This window comes from Trichosurus vulpecula, chromosome 7, assembly GCF_011100635.1.
Source record: "Trichosurus vulpecula isolate mTriVul1 chromosome 7, mTriVul1.pri, whole genome shotgun sequence".
In the NCBI taxonomy this organism is placed as follows: Eukaryota; Metazoa; Chordata; class Mammalia; order Diprotodontia; family Phalangeridae; genus Trichosurus; species Trichosurus vulpecula.
Window position 1 is genome coordinate 268,446,391 of NC_050579.1, and position 20,556 is coordinate 268,466,946.

At 42.8% G+C, this 20,556-nt stretch overlaps 1 protein-coding gene across 1 annotated transcript in view; it reads left to right on the forward strand.

Moving 5' to 3' along the window:
* Positions 1-17,863, forward strand: part of LOC118857997 (antigen WC1.1-like) — a 75,575-nt gene extending 57,712 nt beyond the window's left edge. The window contains 10 exon segments of the mRNA XM_036768439.1: positions 2,603-2,634; positions 5,094-5,133; positions 5,847-5,851; positions 6,317-6,620; positions 7,329-7,643; positions 10,938-11,252; positions 15,015-15,110; positions 16,125-16,214; positions 17,025-17,177; positions 17,748-17,863. Coding sequence (XP_036624334.1) covers positions 2,603-2,634; positions 5,094-5,133; positions 5,847-5,851; positions 6,317-6,620; positions 7,329-7,643; positions 10,938-11,252; positions 15,015-15,110; positions 16,125-16,214; positions 17,025-17,177; positions 17,748-17,863 — 1,466 coding nt within the window.
* The last annotated feature ends 2,693 nt before the right edge of the window (positions 17,864-20,556 follow it).

Sequence of the window (20,556 nt, forward strand, 5' to 3'; positions counted from 1 at the left end):
TCTTCCCTGTGGGATTGCCATAGAAGGACAGAGCAAAATTTCTGTACTCATGAGTATGATGTTGGTGTCATGTGCTCAGGTGAGTGGGAAGGACATGAGATGGGGCTGGGAGCTCTGAAATCAGATATTGAGCTGGAGAACATGGGGCTAGAGCATGAATCTAAATGGAGCTCCCACAGGTCTGTCGTCTGGTAACAGGGGAGGCTATAATTTGATCCTGGGGTCATAGAATTTAGAACTAAAAGTAAAATTGATAGTCATTATCTGTCTTTACTTTATAAAGGAGGAAATAGAAGTCCAGTGAGGTTATCTAACTGTAGCAAAGTCACACAGACTAATAAGTATAATTTGCTGTGATGCCCAGAACTACAATATCTCTTCTGTCCTCCAGAGCTCTCTCCAGGCTTGTACTGGGGAGAGAATATGTAGGGGATTTAGGAACTTTTCTGATCTGCTTGTGTAGAGTTTTTGGGGCAGATCACCTCTCCCTTTTCTGGAGCTCTACATGCCCTTCAAATTCCTGGCCAGACTAGTATCTGGAGATTTCTCTGTCTGTTTCACTGTCCTGACATGAGCTGGATAAAATGTCTCATTCTCACTTTTTCTTAGATTTTCTATATCGATATTTGGTCCAGCACATTTTTTATATCTGCTTGGAGGAGTTTTTTGAGGGAACTCTGTGTGCCAGTTCCTGTCATTCTGTCATCTGGACTCTACCTCCTCATCTGTATAGTTTTATCCTAAGGCATAAAGGTACACAGAGGGGGATAGAGTCTCCATTCTAAAGCAAAGAATCCTAGCAAATGAGAGTATACCAATTGTGAGTAGCACAGATAAGGCTAACTGCAGAAGTTGGGAGAGATCCTTTGGAGCTGGTGCTTCAGGCACTGATATTAATCATTTCCTCTTGTTATTTCTATCTCCATGTTGCTTCTATTCCTCTGGGAGAAGGGGCCTACTACAACTAAGCTGAGTGAATTACATTCTCATAGTGTAGTCCAGAGAAATTGCTCTTGGGGATCTTGCTCTAAGTACATTATTTTCTGCATATTTCAAAAACAGAAGCTTTTCTGATATCCTCTAGAGATGGTTTGCTGGCACCCAACAACATCTACTCTGTCCTTACCATAGTCCTTTGCCACGTCCACAAAGCTTCTTTTCTTCATATCTACAAAAATCTCTGTAGCCAATGTAACAGATGCTATCATCAACTGCCAACGTATTGTGGGCTCATTTCAGACTCACAGATTGAGGAAAATGGTTTGTCCTGATTCAGACCATCAAATGGTAAAAAAAGATCCATTGGTAGCAGTGATTCCTTCCTTTCCAAGTCAGCAGAAATGTCACCCGTTTTCCTGTCTCTTTCTCACTCTCTCTCTCTGTCTCTCTTTATCTCTCTTTCCTCTTTTTCTTTCTTCTTCCTCCCTGATTTCTTACTGTGATGATATCCCCTCATGGATTATCGTAGAGTTAAAGTAGTATGTATGTTAAAATGTCCTTATTTCTTAGCACCTGAGTCCTAGCTCTCAAACATTTCAGAAGCAGTAGGAAATTAACCATGGAAAAATATGGAAACTCTATTTGAGATATGTGGTGCAGAATTACAGAAAAGACCTTGGAATCTCATAAATCTTTTACAAAGCCCTTCAAGCAACTGAAATATGGACTACTCTAAGCTTCCCCTATCTGAAAAAAGGAAGAAAAATGATGAACAAAGCTCCAGAAAATGAAAAAGAAAAGAAAACCTATTTAGAGCAACCAGGTTCTTGGGGTAGAGGAGATGGTTACTTCTCTAACGATGAGATATCATGAGTCTAATTCTCCTCCTTGGGTCTCTGCTGTTTCCATATGCCTCTTCCTTGCCTAAAAGAGTAGCAGGATTGCATTTGCCTACATAGGTCAGACATACTCTCCCAAAGAGTACCAGGCATTAAGCACCTTCAGTTTTATTTCAGGTTCAGTCATGGGCCACATGTTTTCAAGACATTAATCGTCATAAGCTCAGTAAAGGAAAGTTCCTATGCTTCTTCTTCTTTGGGAATATTTCAGACAGAGTTGCACATAATTAATTGTGTCTCTTTCCTCACCAGGGAAAGCTTGGCATTCAGGGCCAATCACTGGAGTTCTTTCTTGTCTTTCCAGGATTTGTCAAGCTGGTTGCAGGGGATGGGCCCTGTAATGGGAGGGTAGAAGTAAATTCTGGAACAAAATGGAGCACAGTCTGTGATTGGAATTTTACCCTTTCTACTGCCAAAGTCATCTGTGCTGAGTTACAGTGTGGGACTGCAGTTTCTATCATGAAAAGAGCTCACTTTGGAAGAGGAAATGGACCCATCTGGGACAAAGAATTCCAGTGTAATGGAAGTGAAACACTTCTGTCATTGTGCCCCACAGTATCCCTTCCACAGCGAAGATGCAGTCACAGCATGGATGTCGGAGTCATTTGTTCAAGTAAAACTTACTCAATGCTTTTATCCTGCTCCCCCACTATACATAATACTGAGATTAGAAAGTCCCAGTCATTTTTCTAAAGCCCTGTTTTCTTCTCCCCAGGGTACACAGACTTTCGTCTGATGAATGGAAGCTCCCAATGTGAAGGAAGAGTGGAGATCCAAGTTTTGGGGACCTGGAGAAGTCTCTGTGACTCCCACTGGGACCTGGCAGATGCCAATGTTCTGTGCCATCAGCTCAACTGTGGTGTTGCCATGAAGCCTCCAGAAGATGTACATTTTGACAAAGGAAATGTCAAGATCATAAGGGATACGTTTTATTGCACAGGGACTGAGTCTCACTTATGGGATTGTCCTGTGATTATTCTGGGGACTTCTTCTTGTTCCAAAGGAAAAGTTGCCTCTGTGGTCTGCTCAGGTTAGTGAAGGGAAATCTCTGTTTTGGACTCAAAGCATATGTCTAGGTGATGGGCCAGTGAAGGCACTGATATGTGCAGGAAGGAAAAGGATAGACGTGTCTGCACCCATCAACAGTCGGGTAGCTCTTTTTAGAAACTATAGGAGAGCCATCACATCTTTTCTCTGGTAGCAAGTATGAAGTATTTACTTTATATATGCCATTGTTCATGCCTGACTTTTCTTTGGGAGTTTGATCCCTCAACTACTTTAGAGGAAACTATAGACCTATGCTAATGTGTAGTACTAATAATGAACATTGATATTGGCTCTGGATATTGGCTAGAAGGACCAGGAATGACCAAAATTAGGGAGGACTAGGAATTTTCTAAATTCACATGAAGGGTGTTTCCCCAGAGCAAAATTCTGCAAGGACAGAATAGAACAGAGGATATCGTAGACACACGGATACAATTCAATATGGGGTGTACCATATTATAGCTTTCTTAGAATAAAATTTCGGGACTTCGTCACTTGACAATTGCAACCCTTGTATCAAAGGGCCATTTGTCAGAGATCTCCTCATTGGTGGAAATAGATTTCATGAGGGTCAGTTTGTGAAAGTTGGAGAAAAGAGATATCTTGGACAGAAAGAGAGATGCTGAGCCAGAAGACCAGGATCCCTTTTCTCTCCAGCTCTCTGTAACTTTATCTCATGAAATCAATTGGCACCACTGCAGAGATTCTTATGTAAATAGACCCTTGAGCTAAAGGTTGCACAATTTCATCTTCTCTGTGTATTTCTTAGAGGTAGTAGGAGTTAGGGTAAAACCTTCTCATCAGATGTACAAATATGTCATGACACTGAATTAAAGTCAATTCAGGGGTCAGAGGATAAGGATTCTGCAAGGAAAAGAACCTATGCATCAGTTGGATCAGTGCCGATCAGCCAGAGACTAGGGAGAGAACTTGAGGGAAGAGATCATGTGGTGCATGAAATATGAAATGACTGAAAAACCAAAGGTTCATGCTCCCCAAGCTTATCAATTTACTAAGCAATACATGCCAATGGCTTAACAAATCTGGACCAGTTGCCTTCCTCAATTTTGGCACAAAGAATACAAGGGAGACAAATTTTTATGCATTAAGAAGAGTTAATTAAAATAATAAGGATATAAAATTAGGGTATCTAAATGGATTTCTAATTGGAGGAAAGATTAGGGGTTTCCAAGTCGGGAAGGGGAGAACAAATAGGTGCAATTCCCTGAAATCAGAAAAGAGGTGTCTCACTCCCCCCAAATGTCTGTATTTGATCAAAAGGGCATGGAAACAATAACTGATTGAATAGTACTGGGCCAATTACCAAATAAAACATGTCGGTTTCTTGTGAGAAAATTCCTTGTATAAATCTTTGGATCTGACTGGGTTTCTAGTAGCTGATGCTACTACTTAAGTCCTTAGTTAAGCCCCAGGCAGAGGTGGTCCAGTTCCCAGCCATGCAGAACTGGATTCAAAAGATGCAATAATGTTTTCTCCCAATTCCTGCTATTGCATAGCTTTCTCACAAGATAGAAATGAGACTAGGCCCATGAGTGAAGAGAAAGAGAACTGAGCTAGCCCCAGACTTGAGGCAGTGTGGTTGCCTCAATTCCACTACCACTTGCTATTCTAATCCCCTCAGTAGGAAAGTCCCAGAGAGGAGGTGGAAAATTTAGAAACAGATTAGAGTCAGAGGAAGCTCCTTTCAGTTGTGCTATACTACCATCATCTTGGGAAGTCATTTCTAGTGATGTGTAAAAGTGGAGAGCTTCTGCTTTTATGTTGTCTTTTTCCTCAGTTACTTAGGAAAATCAATCTACTAGCAGTTAATAGGTATCTGCTATTTGAAAACCTCAACCTTTTCTCTGTTGAGCTAGGAGAAGAAGGAATTCCTATTGAGCTAGTTTAAGAGAGATACCTGTTCCTCTAAAGCAGGGATTCTAGACTTTTGGGCCATGGACTCCTTTGGTGTAGCTTTGGGATGACTTCTGAGAATAATGTTTTTAGTTGATCTCCCCCTCCAGAAAATCAGAAGTTAGATTGAAGCACATCATGACCCATAGATTAACAATATTAAAGGGAGCAGATAAAAAGAATTCTACCCTGGTATTCCTTCTCTCTGAGGAGAGCTGAGTGGTGTCTGGGCCCAACCTCGTGCTTCCCCTCCTGGTGGGAATTAAAGTCTCCTTTGGAGAAAGGGAGGTGAAGAAGCTAGGTAGAGAGGCAGCTAGGTGGTGCAGTGGATCCAGTGTAGGGCCAGGGATAAGGAAGACCTGGGTTCAGATTTGACCTCAGACAATTACTAGCTGCATGTGCCTGGGGAAATCACTTAACCCTGTTTGCCTCAGTTTCCTCATCTGTAAAATGATCTAGAGAAGGAAATGGCAAATCACTCTAGTACCTTTGTCATGAAAACCCTAAATTTGGTCATGAAGAGTCAGGCACAACTGAAATGACTAAGGTATAACATGAGGGGAGAAGAGGGCCACATATGTTTATTCTTCCTCCCTTTGGGCCACACAATGAAAACCTCATGTGAGAGGGACGGCCCTTTGTACCCATGAGGCCACAGAACATACAGGCCTCTCTACACATAGGCCTTTGCTACAGGGTGGGGCTCTCTTTATATAACTAAGAGACAAATTATATTGAAATATAGTTATCTATATATTTCATTTACTTATATTAAAAATAATATTTTTTTCTAATTACATGTAAAGATAATTGATAACATTTATTTTTTTTTTAGTTTCAAATTTTTGCCTTCTCCTCCTCCCTCAATTCCCACCTCCTTAAACAAAATTTATCAATATGTTTTAAAACACATTGATGTACTTCAAGGGGAAAAATAACTCCTGTTCTAGAGTTTAGCCATAGGCTGGTGGTAGAAATATGATAGGTAGAAGCTACCATATACAGTTCGTAGGTGCTAGACCTAGCAGAGCGTGAGCAAAGCCTGAGGAAGGGTGATCAGGTATAAGTGATGCCACCTTTCTCTCAGAAGCTCTTCCTTATAGAAGGTCACAGACTTTTTAGGGCTCCTTGTATATGGAGGTTGGAGCTGTGATAGTAGAACAATTGAACTATCAAGGAGAACAATTTTGTTTCACTTGGTAGAGCCCAAACCTGCCTTCTTAGATTGGGAAATCCCTTTGTCCTTCCCTCACAACCTGTCTCCTCTCCAGTTTGCTGACTCCTTCTCTCTTCCATTGCCTTTCCTCAATGTGCATATTTAGTTTATTTGAGCTGTGTGTGTTTTTGGCAGGCAACCAGACTCAGAACCTCACATTCAATAATTCACCGTCTGAAAAGGAAAAGGCACCTGTCCTATTTTCAGGTAAGAAAGAATATTGGAAAATCTGATGAAACTGTTGTCTTTCCTTGGGAAAATGGACAAATAATCTGAATTTCTCCCTGTAGAAAATGGACAGCTTCGTCTGTTGAATGGAAGAGGTCCGTGCTCTGGAAGGGTTGAAGTCTATTACAATGGTACCTGGGGGACCATCTGTGATGATTCTTGGGACCTGAGTGATGCCCACGTGGTGTGCAGGCAGCTGGGCTGTGGAGTGGCCCTCGAAGTCATGGTCTCTGCTCACTTTGGACAAGGATCAGGCCCCATCTGGCTGGATGAGCTCAGCTGCTCTGGCAATGAATCCCACCTAGGGGAGTGCCCTTCCCTCCACTGGGGTCAGCATGACTGCAGACACAAAGAGGATGTGGGAGTCCTCTGCTCAGGTCTGGTCTACACACATCCCAGTAACAGGGAGGGACTTATGGGAGCACTGAGGTGGTGAGGCTTAGAGACTAGTGGGAGAAAGAGCTGATTCAGACAAGGAGGAGGACTTCCTCCCCCAACCAGAGCTTTCCCTAGAATTCAGTCCCAGGGCAAGGCCTCATATCTGAAGGGTGATTTTATTCATCAATTATAATAGTATATGTGGGTGTCCTCCTTTATGAAGATATATGTGTGTTTATGTATGTGTCTATATGTTTATACATACAGAAATACATACATACACATATATGTATATGCATGTGTGTTGCGTGTGCATGAGTGCATATGTGTGTGTGTGTGTGTGTTCCTTATACCTTCATTTCCCAGTAAAGTGCTATTCACAGATTATGCATACAATATGTGTCTGCTGATTTGCTTTACTTTGGTGGTTCCCAGATGCACACTAATATTCAAACTATGAAACTGAGTAGTGAAATCATAATTAAGACATTTCTGTCTTTTTCATTGGGAGTGACAAGACAGAGAGAGATGCTCAGAAATAAAGAGGAAGTAATTCTGTAAAAAGAAGATCTGGAGTCTCTGTCTATCCAGTAGAGACTCCCCAGCAGAGCCGGAGAACCTAATACAATTTCCAGGGGGTAAAGACCTAGAGAATGTGGGAACAAATGTCCCCTCTGATTGTGTCACACCTTCCTCTCCATTTACAGAATCCTTGGATCTCAGGCTGGTGAGTGAGGACCATAAGTGCTCTGGGTGGCTAGAAGTTTTCTACAATGGAACATGGGGTAATGTTTGCTCCAACTCCATGGACGACAACACTGTATCAGTGATTTGCAGACACCTGAGTTGTGGTTCTAAGGGGCGTATTGAAACATTTTCTAGCTCCCAACAAAGTTTGCAGGCCAGGTGGATAGACAAAATCAACTGCCAAGGTCAAGAATCCTTCCTCTGGCATTGTCCTTCTCAATCTTGGGACCAGAATTCTTGCCAGCAGGGAGAGGAAGCCCTTATCACATGTGAAGGTAACTATGTCTGTCTCTTCTGTGTGACTCCTTTTTAATGAGATTATTGTTATTATTTTAAGTGTAAGTGGATACAATCTGTGGACAAGATTTAGACACAAATTTATTTTGATCAATTCAAGTGAATAGTGGAAGAGACCTGGATTCATAGGAGTTATGTGACAAAGACCTCAGATTTTTTATTTTAGTTGCCTAAAACCTTGATATGAACAAGTTGTGGGTCAGTCTTTCTTTCCTGCACAATTCCTGTCCTCATAGCAGGAGATTAAATATTCCCTCACACAGTCCATAGTGGCTTTTCCAAACTATTTCATCCCTCCTCCAATCTCCTCTCCCCTTCCCTCTCATCCTTGTCTCATATTTCACAGCAAAAATTGAAGTCATTCATCAAGAGCTCCCTATTCTTCCCTCCACATATCATCTCACCCTGATACTTTCTGTCACTATCTCTTCTTTTACCCCTGCCTCACATAAAGAGATGACCCTTCTTCTTGCCAAGGCAATTCTTGTCCATTTGCTACTCCTCTACCACATACAAATAGACTCGTCTCCCTAGTCTTTTAAAAAAAACCTCTCACTTAATCCAGCCATTCCTGCTAGCTATCATTCTGTATCTTCCCTCCCTAAGGTGGCTAGAAACCTTGTGAAGGCTGCCTACCATAGGGTCTTCCACTTCCTTTTGTCTAACTCTCATCTTAACTCTGTAATCTGACTTCAAGCTTCATCATTCAACTGAAACTGCTGTTTCTAAAATAATCAACCATCTTTATTTTTTTCAATAATAATATCATATTTTCTTTTTAATTATTTTAATTAGTTTTTAGTTTACAACATTCAGTTCCACAAGCTTTTGAGTTCCAAATTTTATTGCCCTCTCTCACCTCCCTACTCATCCCCTCCCCAAGATGGCATACAACTTGATAAAGGCTCTACATATGCATTAACATTAAAGCAACCATTTTTAATTGTCAAATCTAATTGACTTTAATCAATCCTCTTATTTTCCAACCTCTCTGTAGCCATTGAAACTCAATCAGCATCTTCTCCTTGATATTCTCATCTCTCTAGGATTTCATGACACTGCAGTTTCCTGGTTCTCCTCTTACCTGTCTGACATCTCCTCCTCAATCTCCTCAGGTCACCCCCACTAATCCCTGATGGTCACCAAGGGTATGTCCTGGCCTCTCTTCTCTTCACACTCAATATTATCTCACTTGATCTCATCAGCTCCACCGGGTTAAAGTATCACCTCTATGCAGATGGTTCTCAGACCTAACTCTCTAACCCTAAGGTCTATCCTGACCTCCATTCTCACATCTCCTATTTGACATCTTGAACTAGATATTCTGAAGACATCTTAAATTTAGCATGTCCAAAACTGAATTTATTTCTCCCTAAACCTTCCCATGTTTTTAGCTTACCTATTACTGTGGAGGATACCACCATCCTCCTAGTCACCTAGTCCAAAATGTAATCCTCAACTCTTCTCTCTCTTTTCCCCCGCCATATGCAATCAGTTACCAAGTCCTGTTGATGTTATTTCTGTGACATCTCTCATCCACACCCCCTTCTTCCTTCTGATGCTGCTACTACACTGATCCAGGCCCATTCCGGGTTCTTGAAAGAGCCTTCTGGTTGGTCACTGTGTCTCAAGTCTCCTTTCATTCCATTCCATCCTGCATTCAGCTGTTACATTCATCTTCCTAAAGCACAAGTCTGACTGTGTCACTTCTCCATTCCCAAACAATAACTTTAGTGGCTTCTTGTTACCTCTGGGATCAAATATTGAATCCTCTCATTCAAAGCTCTTCCCAACCTGCCTACCTGGCTGCCTTTCTTCTCTTATGACACTTTACGTTCCTCTCTATACTTTTCAGTTCAGTGACACTAATCTCTGTTGCTCTATGTATGCTCTATGCATTTTCACTCATTCTCCCCATTTCTATAATTCTCTCCTTCCTCATTTCTATGTCTTGTCTTTCCTGGCTTCATTTGTTGTAGTTGTTATTCAGTCGTTTCAGTCCTGTTCAACTCTTCATGACCTCACTTGGAGTTTTCTTGGCAAAGTGTTTTTGCCATTTCTTCCTCCAGCTCATTTTACACATGAGGAAACTGAGGGAAACAAGGTTAAGTCACTTACTCAGGGTCACACAGCTAGTAAGCCTCTAAGACCGTATTTGAACTCAGGAAGATGAGTTTTCCAGATTCCAGGCCCAGCACTCTACCCACTGCACCAGCTGGCTGCTTCATTCAGGTCCCAGTTAAAGGCCTACCTTCCACACAGAAGCCTCTTGTTACCCCCGTTTAATTATAGTGCTTTCCCTCTACTGATTTTTTCCCAATTTCGCCTGTATATTTCATGTTTGCCCCAAGCTGTTTTCACATTGTCTCCTCTAATCAGACGCTGAAGGCAGGGACGGCTTTTTTTCTTTCCTTGTATCACCAGGGCTTGGTACAGAGCCTGGCACATAGTAGTTGCTTTAAAAATGGGTATTGACTTGTTCACTTGACTTTTGCTCTCCTCAAACCCTGAACTGCACATTTAGAGCAGACAACTGCTCCACCCACTTGTCTAAGAAGTTTGATGAGATGTGACTGAAACTCATTTCCCTCTCATCCTATAGTTTTCAAAATTTCTTGGCAACATGAAAGAAGGACATCCCTATTGATCCCTATGACTGTTCATTCTCTCCGCATCATTTGTCCAGCACTGCCTTATCTAGCAGGCAGCCTCACTTTCCCTCAGACTTCTTCACTCTCTGCAAGGGCTACTTTGATCTGCTTCCTTATAGAATCTCCTCATTATATTCATTTCCCTTCTCTCTAATTATTCTCTGAACACCCTAAAGGTAGACTCTTTGTATTATATATACATGTATACATATATATATACATATATATATAAATCCATGTACATATATATGTACATATATATATATGTCTGTATATACATTTTTGTACTTTACTCAGTTGATAGGTCGTAGTGTGAATTAAACAAATCACTGGATATGATAAAGATGAAGATCATGCTACCCTGTATTTTGGGAGTAAATTAAGAGATCTTTGGGAATCATGCCCTGAAACAAGAAAACCTAGTGCTCAAATGATATTTTAGGGTTATCATTAACCCAGCCATTTCCCAACATCTTCTCTCTGCAGAAAAGAAGGTCCTTGACTGCCCAACCCCTGGTCACTGCACAGGTATCTCAGTTCATCTCTCTCTGTACCTGGGGATCTCAGAGGTTGCTCCTTTCCAGGCTGGGAGTGTAACAGGGGATTCTGCTTCCTTTCCAGACAAAGACAAACTGCGACTCAGGGGAGGAGAGATCCCATGCTCTGGACGAGTGGAGATCTGGCACAATGGCTCCTGGGGCACAGTATGTGATGACTACTGGGACCTAGCAGATGCTCATGTGGTTTGTCAGCAGCTGGGCTGTGGCTCTGCTCTGGCTGCCCCAGAATGGACTGCATTTGGCCCAGGAAATGGGACCATTTGGTTGGATGATGTGCAGTGCAGAGGGAGGGAGTCCTCTCTGTGGGATTGTCCTGCAAGGCCCTGGGGGCAGAATGACTGTAAGCATGAGCAGGATGCTGGTGTCATGTGCTCAGGTGAGTGTGAAGGACATAAGTTGCGGCTGGAGCTCTGAGTACTGATATTGAGCTGGAGGACATGGGGCTAGAATGTGCATGTAAATGGAGCTTCTACAGGTCTGTCCTCTGGCACCAGGGGAGGTTGTAATTTGATCCTGGGGTCATAGAGTTTAGAACCAAAAGAAAAATTAATCATCATCATTTTAATTTCTTTGCTTTCCCAATGAGGAAATAGAAGTCCAGTGGGATTATGTGACTGTCTTAAGGTCACACAGACTAGCTAGTATAATGTTTGGTTACTTTTTGGACATAAGTCCTGTGACTCCCAAACTTGCGATCCCTCTTATGTCCTCTAGCCCTCTCCCCCAGTTTGTGCTGGGGAGAAGATATGTAGAAGATTTGCAAATCATCCTGAGGTGTTTGAATAGCATATCTTGGGCAGATATTTAACTGACAGAGGAGTCAGGAGTCAGGCAGAATTCAGAGCCAGTACACCCAGCTTGGTCTCTACTCATACCTCCAATTATTGTTTCTTTTCTTCCAGTGAAAAGAGTAGGGTAGTGTTCTTATTAGGTCATGTAGTCATGTCAGACACGTTGGGTCTTGATGAACTATGTACATGGAGATTTCTTCGGAAAGTTACTGGAGTACTTTGACATTTCCTTTTCCAGTGTGTTGTCATTTTACAAATAAGGAACTGAAGCAAATAAGGGTTAAATGACTTGCCCAGGGTCACACAGCTAGCATCTGGGCTTGTTTGGAACTCAGATCTTCCTTATCTTCTAGGCCCAGTTCTCTATTCATGCCACCACCTAGTGCCTCTTTGCTATCAAAAAAGTTATGATGTTCAGCCCCCTCCCCCTCTGCTCTAGCCCATATCAGAGTGGCTCAACACCAATCAATCCACATGGATTTACTAATTAGGCCTTACTATGTGCTAAGGTACTAATCCCTGGCTGTAGAAAGAAGGGCGAACACATTCCTTGCTTTCAAGAAGCTTCATAATACAATGGGAAACAACATATAAATAACTGGATACATAGAAGATACACGCAGAGTACAATGAAGGTAGCCTAGAAAGGGAAGCTTAAGGGCCTGGTGTGTCTCAAGAAGGCTCCTTTAGAAGGAAGTATTTGAGTTGAGTCTCGAAGAAAACTCAGCGTGTCAAGAGGGGGAGGTAAGAAGGGTGAGCCTTTCATATAAGGAGTGCCAGAAAGCCAATATTCAGGTGCAGAAATGGAGTATCATGTGTGAGGGTCAGTGAAAGGGCCTGTATATCTGAGTAGAAGAGTTTGTGGAGAGGAGGAGTGTATAAGTGTTGTGGAAAGGTACAATGAGACCAAGTTGTCAGGAACTGTGATGAACAGAGGAGTTCTTTTGGTTCCTCAAGGTAACAGGGAACTACAGGATTTTATTAAACATAGCCATGATATGGGCAGCTAGGTGGTGGAAGCCTTAAGTCAGGATGATACATCTCCCTGAAGTTGCTATCTGGCCTCAGACACTTCCTAGCTGTGTGACCCTGGGTAAATCACTTAATTCTGTTTGCCTGAGTTCTTCAACTGTACAATGAGCCGGAGAAGGAAATGGCAAACCACTCCAGCATCTCTGCTAAGAAAACCCCAAATGGGGTCACAGAGAGTCAGGCATGACTGAAAAATGATTTAACATTAACAAAAATAATGTGGCCAAATGTACCCTCTGCAACAGGGGTGAGGAACCCCCAGCTTTGGCGCTACATGTGATCTTCTGGGTCATTGAATAGGGTCTTATGATTGAGTCCGAGTTTTACAGAATAAATCATTTTATTAAGGGGATTTGTTCTGTGAAGCTTGGATTCATCAAATGGACACACTTGAGGAACTAGAGGGCCATGAGTAGCCTAGATGCTGCAGGTTCTCTGCCACTGCTCTAGAATGATGACTTTGGCAGCTGATTAAAGGATAGATTGTTGGGGGAGAAATGATCAGAAGGCTTTGTAATAAGTCCTGGTGATGGTGGGGACCTGAACTAGAGTGGTGGCTGTGTTAGTGGAGAGAAGGAACCTGTGGAGATGGAAATGATGAGATTTTCCAAATAATTAGATGTGTGGGGAGAGTGAGAGGGAGGGTTTAAGGAGAGCACCAAGATACTGTGTCTGAATGACTGGGATGGGGGTAGTGTCTTCAGTAGTAATAGGGAAGTTTGGAAGGGGGGTAAGGTGTGTGAGGAGGAGAAATAACAGGAGACAATGAGTCTTATTTTGGACACATTGAGTGTGAGGTGTCTGTGGGATAGGAGGAAGGGTATATGAGACATCCACACCCTATGGGAATCTTTCATACCTTGGAGAATTATCTCTGTTAGGTCAGAGAATCTGCTTAGAAACTTGTGAGCTAGAGGTTGGGGGGGGGTAGAGGGGATCTACAGAACGATCTTAGAGAATATGTGGCTTCTGGATTTGGGATTTGACTTCAGCACGGATCCTCTGACTGCAATCCACATGGTCTCTCAGTCTCTTCTTAAGCTTGAGCTGGATTAAGGAGATCTAGGAGATCTAGGAGTCTTCCTAAGGTGTTTGGATGGAGCATTATGGGAGGATGTTCACATAATAGGGGGTTTAGAGCAGGATCCAGAAGCCATGTCCAAACTGATCTCTACCTATTCTTCATATGTTTTTTCTCCTATTTTCTTCCAGTTGAAAGTACAACATTGCCATCTACCACAAAAGGTACACTGCTATGCCACTACCTTACTCCCCTCCTACCAACTCTGGGTTCATTTGGGAGCAGAAACCTTCCCAGGCCCAAGTTTGACCTTTTGGGATTCTTTCATCTCTGAGGAGATCTACTGTACCGGAATCCTGAGAAGCCGCAGAGAAACTTGAGGGTTGGGAATTTAGGTGGAGTGGGGAGGGGGTTTTGCAGGAGTGGGAAGGGGGTTTTGCAGGAATTGGGAGGGGGTTTCCGCAGAATGTTCTTCAGGAATATATCACCCCTCCTCACAAATTTAAATTTAAAGATCTGGAATTCAGTCACCGCAAAGAAGTATGGTTCCTTCATTGTTGTTTTTTGGGCATTCAGGCCTATTCCTGTCCTCTCTACAGTGCAGTTGGTGGGAGGAGAGGGGGGGAGGGTGTTCCGCAGCTGGAGGACCTTCAGGTTGAGGGTGAACTGCAGATTTCCCTCCTAACTCCATACTAACCTCAGTGAGCTGTCCTGGGTAGTTTGACAACTTCTTCCATAATCCAGAGCCTTATGATTCTTCTTCTCCAAAGGAACAATCACTAGGACAGTTTCTGCCTCTTTGAACTCTCTGTTTGGGATCTTCTGCCTCATTTTAGGGGCCCTTCTCTTCCTGGTCCTCATCCTCCTGGGCATTCAGACTCACAGAGGGAGAATCCAGCAACAAGGTGGGCAAACTGTGGGGCACCGGGTAATATGGGAAAGGGTGTGGGCGAATGAAGGGATGCAATGATAGGGATAGGGATTTTGAACAAGGCCCAAGAAAGCATGTCAGCACTGGATATGATCCACATGTCTTGCTTTGGTTTTCAAAACCACAATAGCTCCAACTGCCTGTGACCCAAGAGCGTCTAAACTGTGAGCACAGAGCTTGTGTTAGGTATGGGATTCCAACCAAGGTCATACTGTAGGGGCTGGGCAGAACAGGCATCCGTGTTAGAACTAGGGAGTGGTCTGAGTGTGAACAGAATGAAGATTGAGGAGGGCCCCTAAGACAAATATATGTCAGGTGATGGTCTCAGGCTCAGTGTTTCTGATGCATGGCCATTTGTCCCAGCTCTGTCCAGGTATAGGGATTCTCTTTATGAAGCTGTGTACCAAGACATTGATTTCTATCTGAAAGAGGACAAGGAAGACCTTCTGAGGAGCCCAGGTATGTGTATCTTCTCCCCATCCACCTCACTTGGACACTCTAGACATGAACTATATGCTTTGGTCTGTACCATAATCTTTGGCCTTCGCATCTTCTGAAATCTCTGCCTATACCTGCCTGCTGTGGTCCCCCCACGTCATAACATTTTAGTTTCCATTTCCCATTCTCTACATGGGCGGGCAGGCAGGTCCAATACACCAGTTCTGGGCTCTGAGCTTCATCTCTAGAGGGAACAAGACTAGAATTCTGTGTTCTTTTGGTTCTGATGTTATTTTGTCAACCTGAGACCCCCTGATTATAGTGTCTACAAGTTGAGGACAGGGCCCTCATAATTTCAGGTCCAAAGATGCTATGATTCCTTTTCTCTAAGAGGATAGCCAACTCAATAGAATTGATTAACCCCATTATACCATCCCTCCTAATCTGGATCTTTCTTGGTAAGAACAGAATTGGAGGGAAAAGACTTGAATGTCCCTAAAATTGATAACATGAAGCTCTGGATGAAACTGCCTTCCATACCCTTAGAACTTTTCCATCCACATCGGAGCCACGTCTCTCCTGGTCAGCCCTGAGACCCTCACTCACTAACAAACTTTCAGTTTTCCAAGCTTTACCCCCTACTTTGCATGAAGAATGACACACTTCTGTTAGGACAATATCATCTATGATCCGCTGCAATTTTTAGAACCTAGGTTATTTTATGTTGCTAATGTCTTGTCAATCATGTTCTTCACAATTCTAATATGGAAACTTCCAGGAAGGTGGCATAAAAGTTTCTGTTACGTTTGGGAGGGCCCTTGGTCTCACGTAGAACACTTTGATTAATCATCTCAAAGAGTGACTTTTTTATCCTTTTCCCCAGAGACTCAGAGTGACCCCCGTTTAAGGTCGGCCTCCCTGGTGTCAGAACACAATTTCACATTGTTCTGAAGTCTGGGGGTAGACCCAACCTGGGATATGGCGGGGGGATAAGTTTCTATTTCCTATTTGATTCTGTCATGTTCTTCTCCTCAGGGTCTTTTCTGGGCTATGTGAGAGACAAGCTTGCACAAGGGGAAAATGAAGGGAAAAACCAAGCTGTACTTTCCCCAAGTAACAGGAAAGGTTAGGCTTCAGAGGCAAGGACTGATATTTCCCAAGGTGTTTTCTGCTCTGGAAGGCATCAGCTAAAATACTACCCTGCTGTCTTCAGTTTCTCCTCATCCCAGACATCCCTCACCTCTCTAATGGAAGCTTTTAAGAATACCCTCAATGGCAGCTAGATACTCTGTTTGACTCCAAACATGTGCTAGGTAGATAGAAGTTTGGAAGAAGACAAGGGAAATGATGCAAGTAAAGGGAGGAAGGGAACCAGGTGTGTTTTGGGAGGTGGCCAGGCCCCTGATAGGAGGGGAGGCCTTGACCTCATGGTCAGAATAATGACCAAAGAGGCATCAGAATCTGGAGGATAATGCAGGGAATCAGCTTATTCTCACTGACGTATTGGGTCTCAGGGTCACTATCACCAGAGCAACATGAATTGAATCATGACAGGGTGGAAAGTTCTGGGCCAAGTGATTTCATCCTTGAAGATGGGGCCAGTGATAAACATTGAGGTGATAGAAATAAAGAGAGGAGAATTTTGAAGCTAAAAGATACAAAGAGAAAATTTACACTAAGGAGGACTGAAATCCTTGTCCTATATGAGGGAGCATTTCTCCTCTTTCCCACCTTGTTGATTCTTAGTGCAAGGTCAGGTCCCTAACTCTAACCCAAGTAGTCTTCTTCTTCAGCTGCATTCAGCCTTGAATACCTCTTGATACTCCCTTCTATCTTAAAAAAAATAAAATTACGTACTTGATTTTACATGCACAGACACATCCCCTCACTTATAGAAAAATTGTGTTGAAAACAAAACAATGATCTCTCCCTCAGATATCTCCAGTCAGCCTGATGATCCCCCAGGTGATGGGTATGATGATGCTGAAGAATTATCTAGGATTGAAATTCCCCCTGTTACCTCGATAAATGGGGAAGGTACTCTGGTTGCTACTGATGCATGGGATGAGTACAGGGAATCACACACAGGTGAGTGGTTGTCAACAGACTTATTGACATGATAAGTGAGATTTCCAGCTATTTTGGAAGATGAAGAGGTGGTTGTGTAAATACACACACGTCTTTATACAGATATGCCTGTCTATTAACATGTATGCATGCAAGAATGTGCACATATGCATATGTGCTTACACACATTCAATGCATACATATATGTTTCTCTATATGGTGAAAAATTTTGTCAGTACATCAAGAATTCTCTGCATTGACATTTTTCAGAAATATACCTGGGACAATTGTTCCCACAATGATGTAACTAAGCAAATAAATGAGCAGGCCCTGGGGATCTGAAGCTGCCTCCTCCAGGCTGCCCTTCCCTGTGACCCCAACCCACCCTAATGTAAAGAGAAGCCTTTCCATAGCCCTCTCTCAGTCCTGGCCATTTCTGTTCCCTTTCCTGTCAATGGTGCATCAGGACTAGAAAAGACTCTTTACCCAGGCTTGAAGGTGGCAGACATTCACCAACATGTACCACCACCAAAGGCTCCTTGCTCTTCTTTAGACACAGCTCCAAATTCAGCTCCACTTTCTTGGTTCTAGGTCAGTTCTTTGGGAGATCCCCTGACTCCAGGATGGGAGAGGATGACCCGCCCATGTCCTCTGAGGCCCTGGGGTATGATGAAGCTGAGATCGGTGTCCCTCAGATGTCAGTTTAAGACCATCACCTACAAGCAGTCTCTTAATAAATGTTCATTGAATTGAATTGGAGTAGAACCAGTTTCCTGTGACACTTAAAATAATTTTACTATTCCCCTGCCCTCAAACACTGTATCCTGAGAGGGCAGGGTTGAGGGTTTCCTCTTCACATGTGGTGAACATCTCTCCACTACCCTGAACTCACCCACCCGGGTGAGATTTTTGCCTCTATCAAAAGAGCTTCTCTTTCCAGACCTTTAATTCTGAAATTTCCCTCTTTTATCTTTCTTTTCCATGTCCTCACTCCCAAACCTTCATTTACCTATATCTCTTTCTCTAATCTCCTGATCTCTACTTGTTCTTCCAGTCCTTTACCCACAGTATGAGTTCATTTGTCTTGCTACCCTTCATCAAAAACAGGCAGTGCTCTCAACTGCTCAGAAAATATTTGTATAAGCAAAGATGCTTTATGGAGAGTCCAGACATATGCTCCGGACCAGGGCTGTCCAAAAGGTGACCCACGGGCCGCATGATGCCAGCAGTGCAATTTATGTGGCCAGCCTACAAGTATAGAAATTTACATAAATGCTTTAGTAAATGAAGCTCAGCTACCCCAGAGCTCTCAGTAAAATGGCAAATCAAAATATATTGTCTATTGTTTAAATAAAAACCTAAGGTTGGACAGACCTGCTCTGCACTATAGAGAGCACACCTCTTCTGAGAAGAACCTTCCCTGTTGAATTACCGGACTACACAAGTCAGTCTTTCCCCCTACTTCTCCAGACTCGGAGATCTCATGTCCAGTGTCTGCTGGACAGAAGACTTTGAAAACAGGTTCCTAGTTCTTTTCAGTCCATACTGCTAACTTCCATAAGAGCCTCCCTTGACTCAGGGGTCAATCCATGGCTCAATTTCTATCACATTACAGGTTTTTGGTTGGACATTATACCCCTGCCCTGGCTGGCGAGAGAAATGATTATTAATAACCCATTATGGGGGAGATCCAGGCTTTTTCTCTGTTCTGTTTCTTTTTTTGAAGCCCTGCCTTTGAAGGACATTACTGAGCTCTGCCAAAAATTTACCCCACCTAGACCATCTTCTCTAGGTGAATTCCTGCTCCTTGTTTTCTACTCATGTTTGCATGGGGATAAATTCTTTGATTCAATTGTCCAAGGCTCGGGGTGATTTGGAAGCAAATAACATGGTCAAAGTTATATCCTCCAGCCTCTCATTTGAATAGGTCCACCTCTCATTACAATATTCATTCTTTTTCATTTCTTGTTCACCCATCAGAGGTACCACAGAATACCTACACTTCCTAGTTCATATAAGCATTGAGTGGGTTACAGAAAGGGTCTTGGGTATTCAAGAGTGTTACTGACCTGTTTTATTGACAATATGCTAACAGTTTTAATAAAATGATTAATTACCCAGTAATTATCTCTTGAATTTTTAAAATGTCACACTGGTTATAACTTAAACTGAAAATATTTCTATGAAGTTAAGTTATCCCACAGCTTCTCCTCTTCCCCACCCCTTCTCACCCCTGTCCTACCTCCTCTCTCCCAATTTCCACATTGTACTTTATTCATTGCTTTGTGAGATATGGTCCATTCATACGTATTATTCTTTCAATAAACACATCTAAAGCCCCTATTCTATGCTCATAGGTACAATTCCTTCTTTGTCAATGATACTGAAGAATGGTCAGTATAAAGTATGGCAAGTCATTAGAACCTCACACCTACAGCCAGCCATATAGGACTTATGAGGTGCTTTCTTCTGGGATGAGGTGTTGTAGTGTAAGCATAATGTATGTCTAATGGCTGTTGAGAATAGTTGTTACCATGCTGGTGAGGAGAGGCCTTGTTAACTCTTCTATCTGGCCCCCACCCTCACAATCGACAACACCACTGTTTTCCCAGTACTTCTTCTTCCCAATCCCACCTCCTCACTGTCAGCCTTGCCTTTCTCTCTAGTCATTCCTTGGCCCCTGCCCCTAGGGAAGCTTTTCTTTGAATCATACTGAAGAGAAGACTATGGGAAGGGAAATTGGATTGGAGTGAAGTGAGGCAGACTTGCACAAAGTCATCAGCTTCACTCTCTTTTCCAGAGTCATACAAGTCCAGTGGCAAGACAGAAGTCAGGACAAATGGCCCAGGATGCAGTAGATGACTTTGGTGCCTTTGTCACTTAAGTACAATTCACATACAAGTCAACACATCACCCCGGGATGTCATTGGTCGTCTTTGAAACTAAGAACAAACAACTGCTCATGTAATTGGAAAGTTTTTTTTTTTTAATGAGGAATTCTCTGCTTACCTCACTGTGTACTCTGGGTTTGTATAAGTTATAGGAAACAAGATTATCCATTTTCCTTTGTAGCCCATGCTCTGGAGCTCATTCTCTCACCTCCTACTGACACTGGCAGGCCTCAGAGGGCAGATGCTTACTCTTCCTCTCAGGGTTTTAGGGGCCTGTGAGGGCCTGTGTGGAGGGGGTCACCACAATATGTGCTTAATAAATGCTACCTGCCTCTCTAATATTCAGTCAAATGTTCAGTCAAAGGGATGTGCTTGAGAACCTAGAGGCCATATGTGGCTTTGAGACTTTAGGTTGCCCACATAAAGATGGGGATATTGGTGATACATAAAGAAGAATGGGTAGAAAACATTTTCCCAAACGTCTATTATGTGCTCTTCCGTAAGTACAT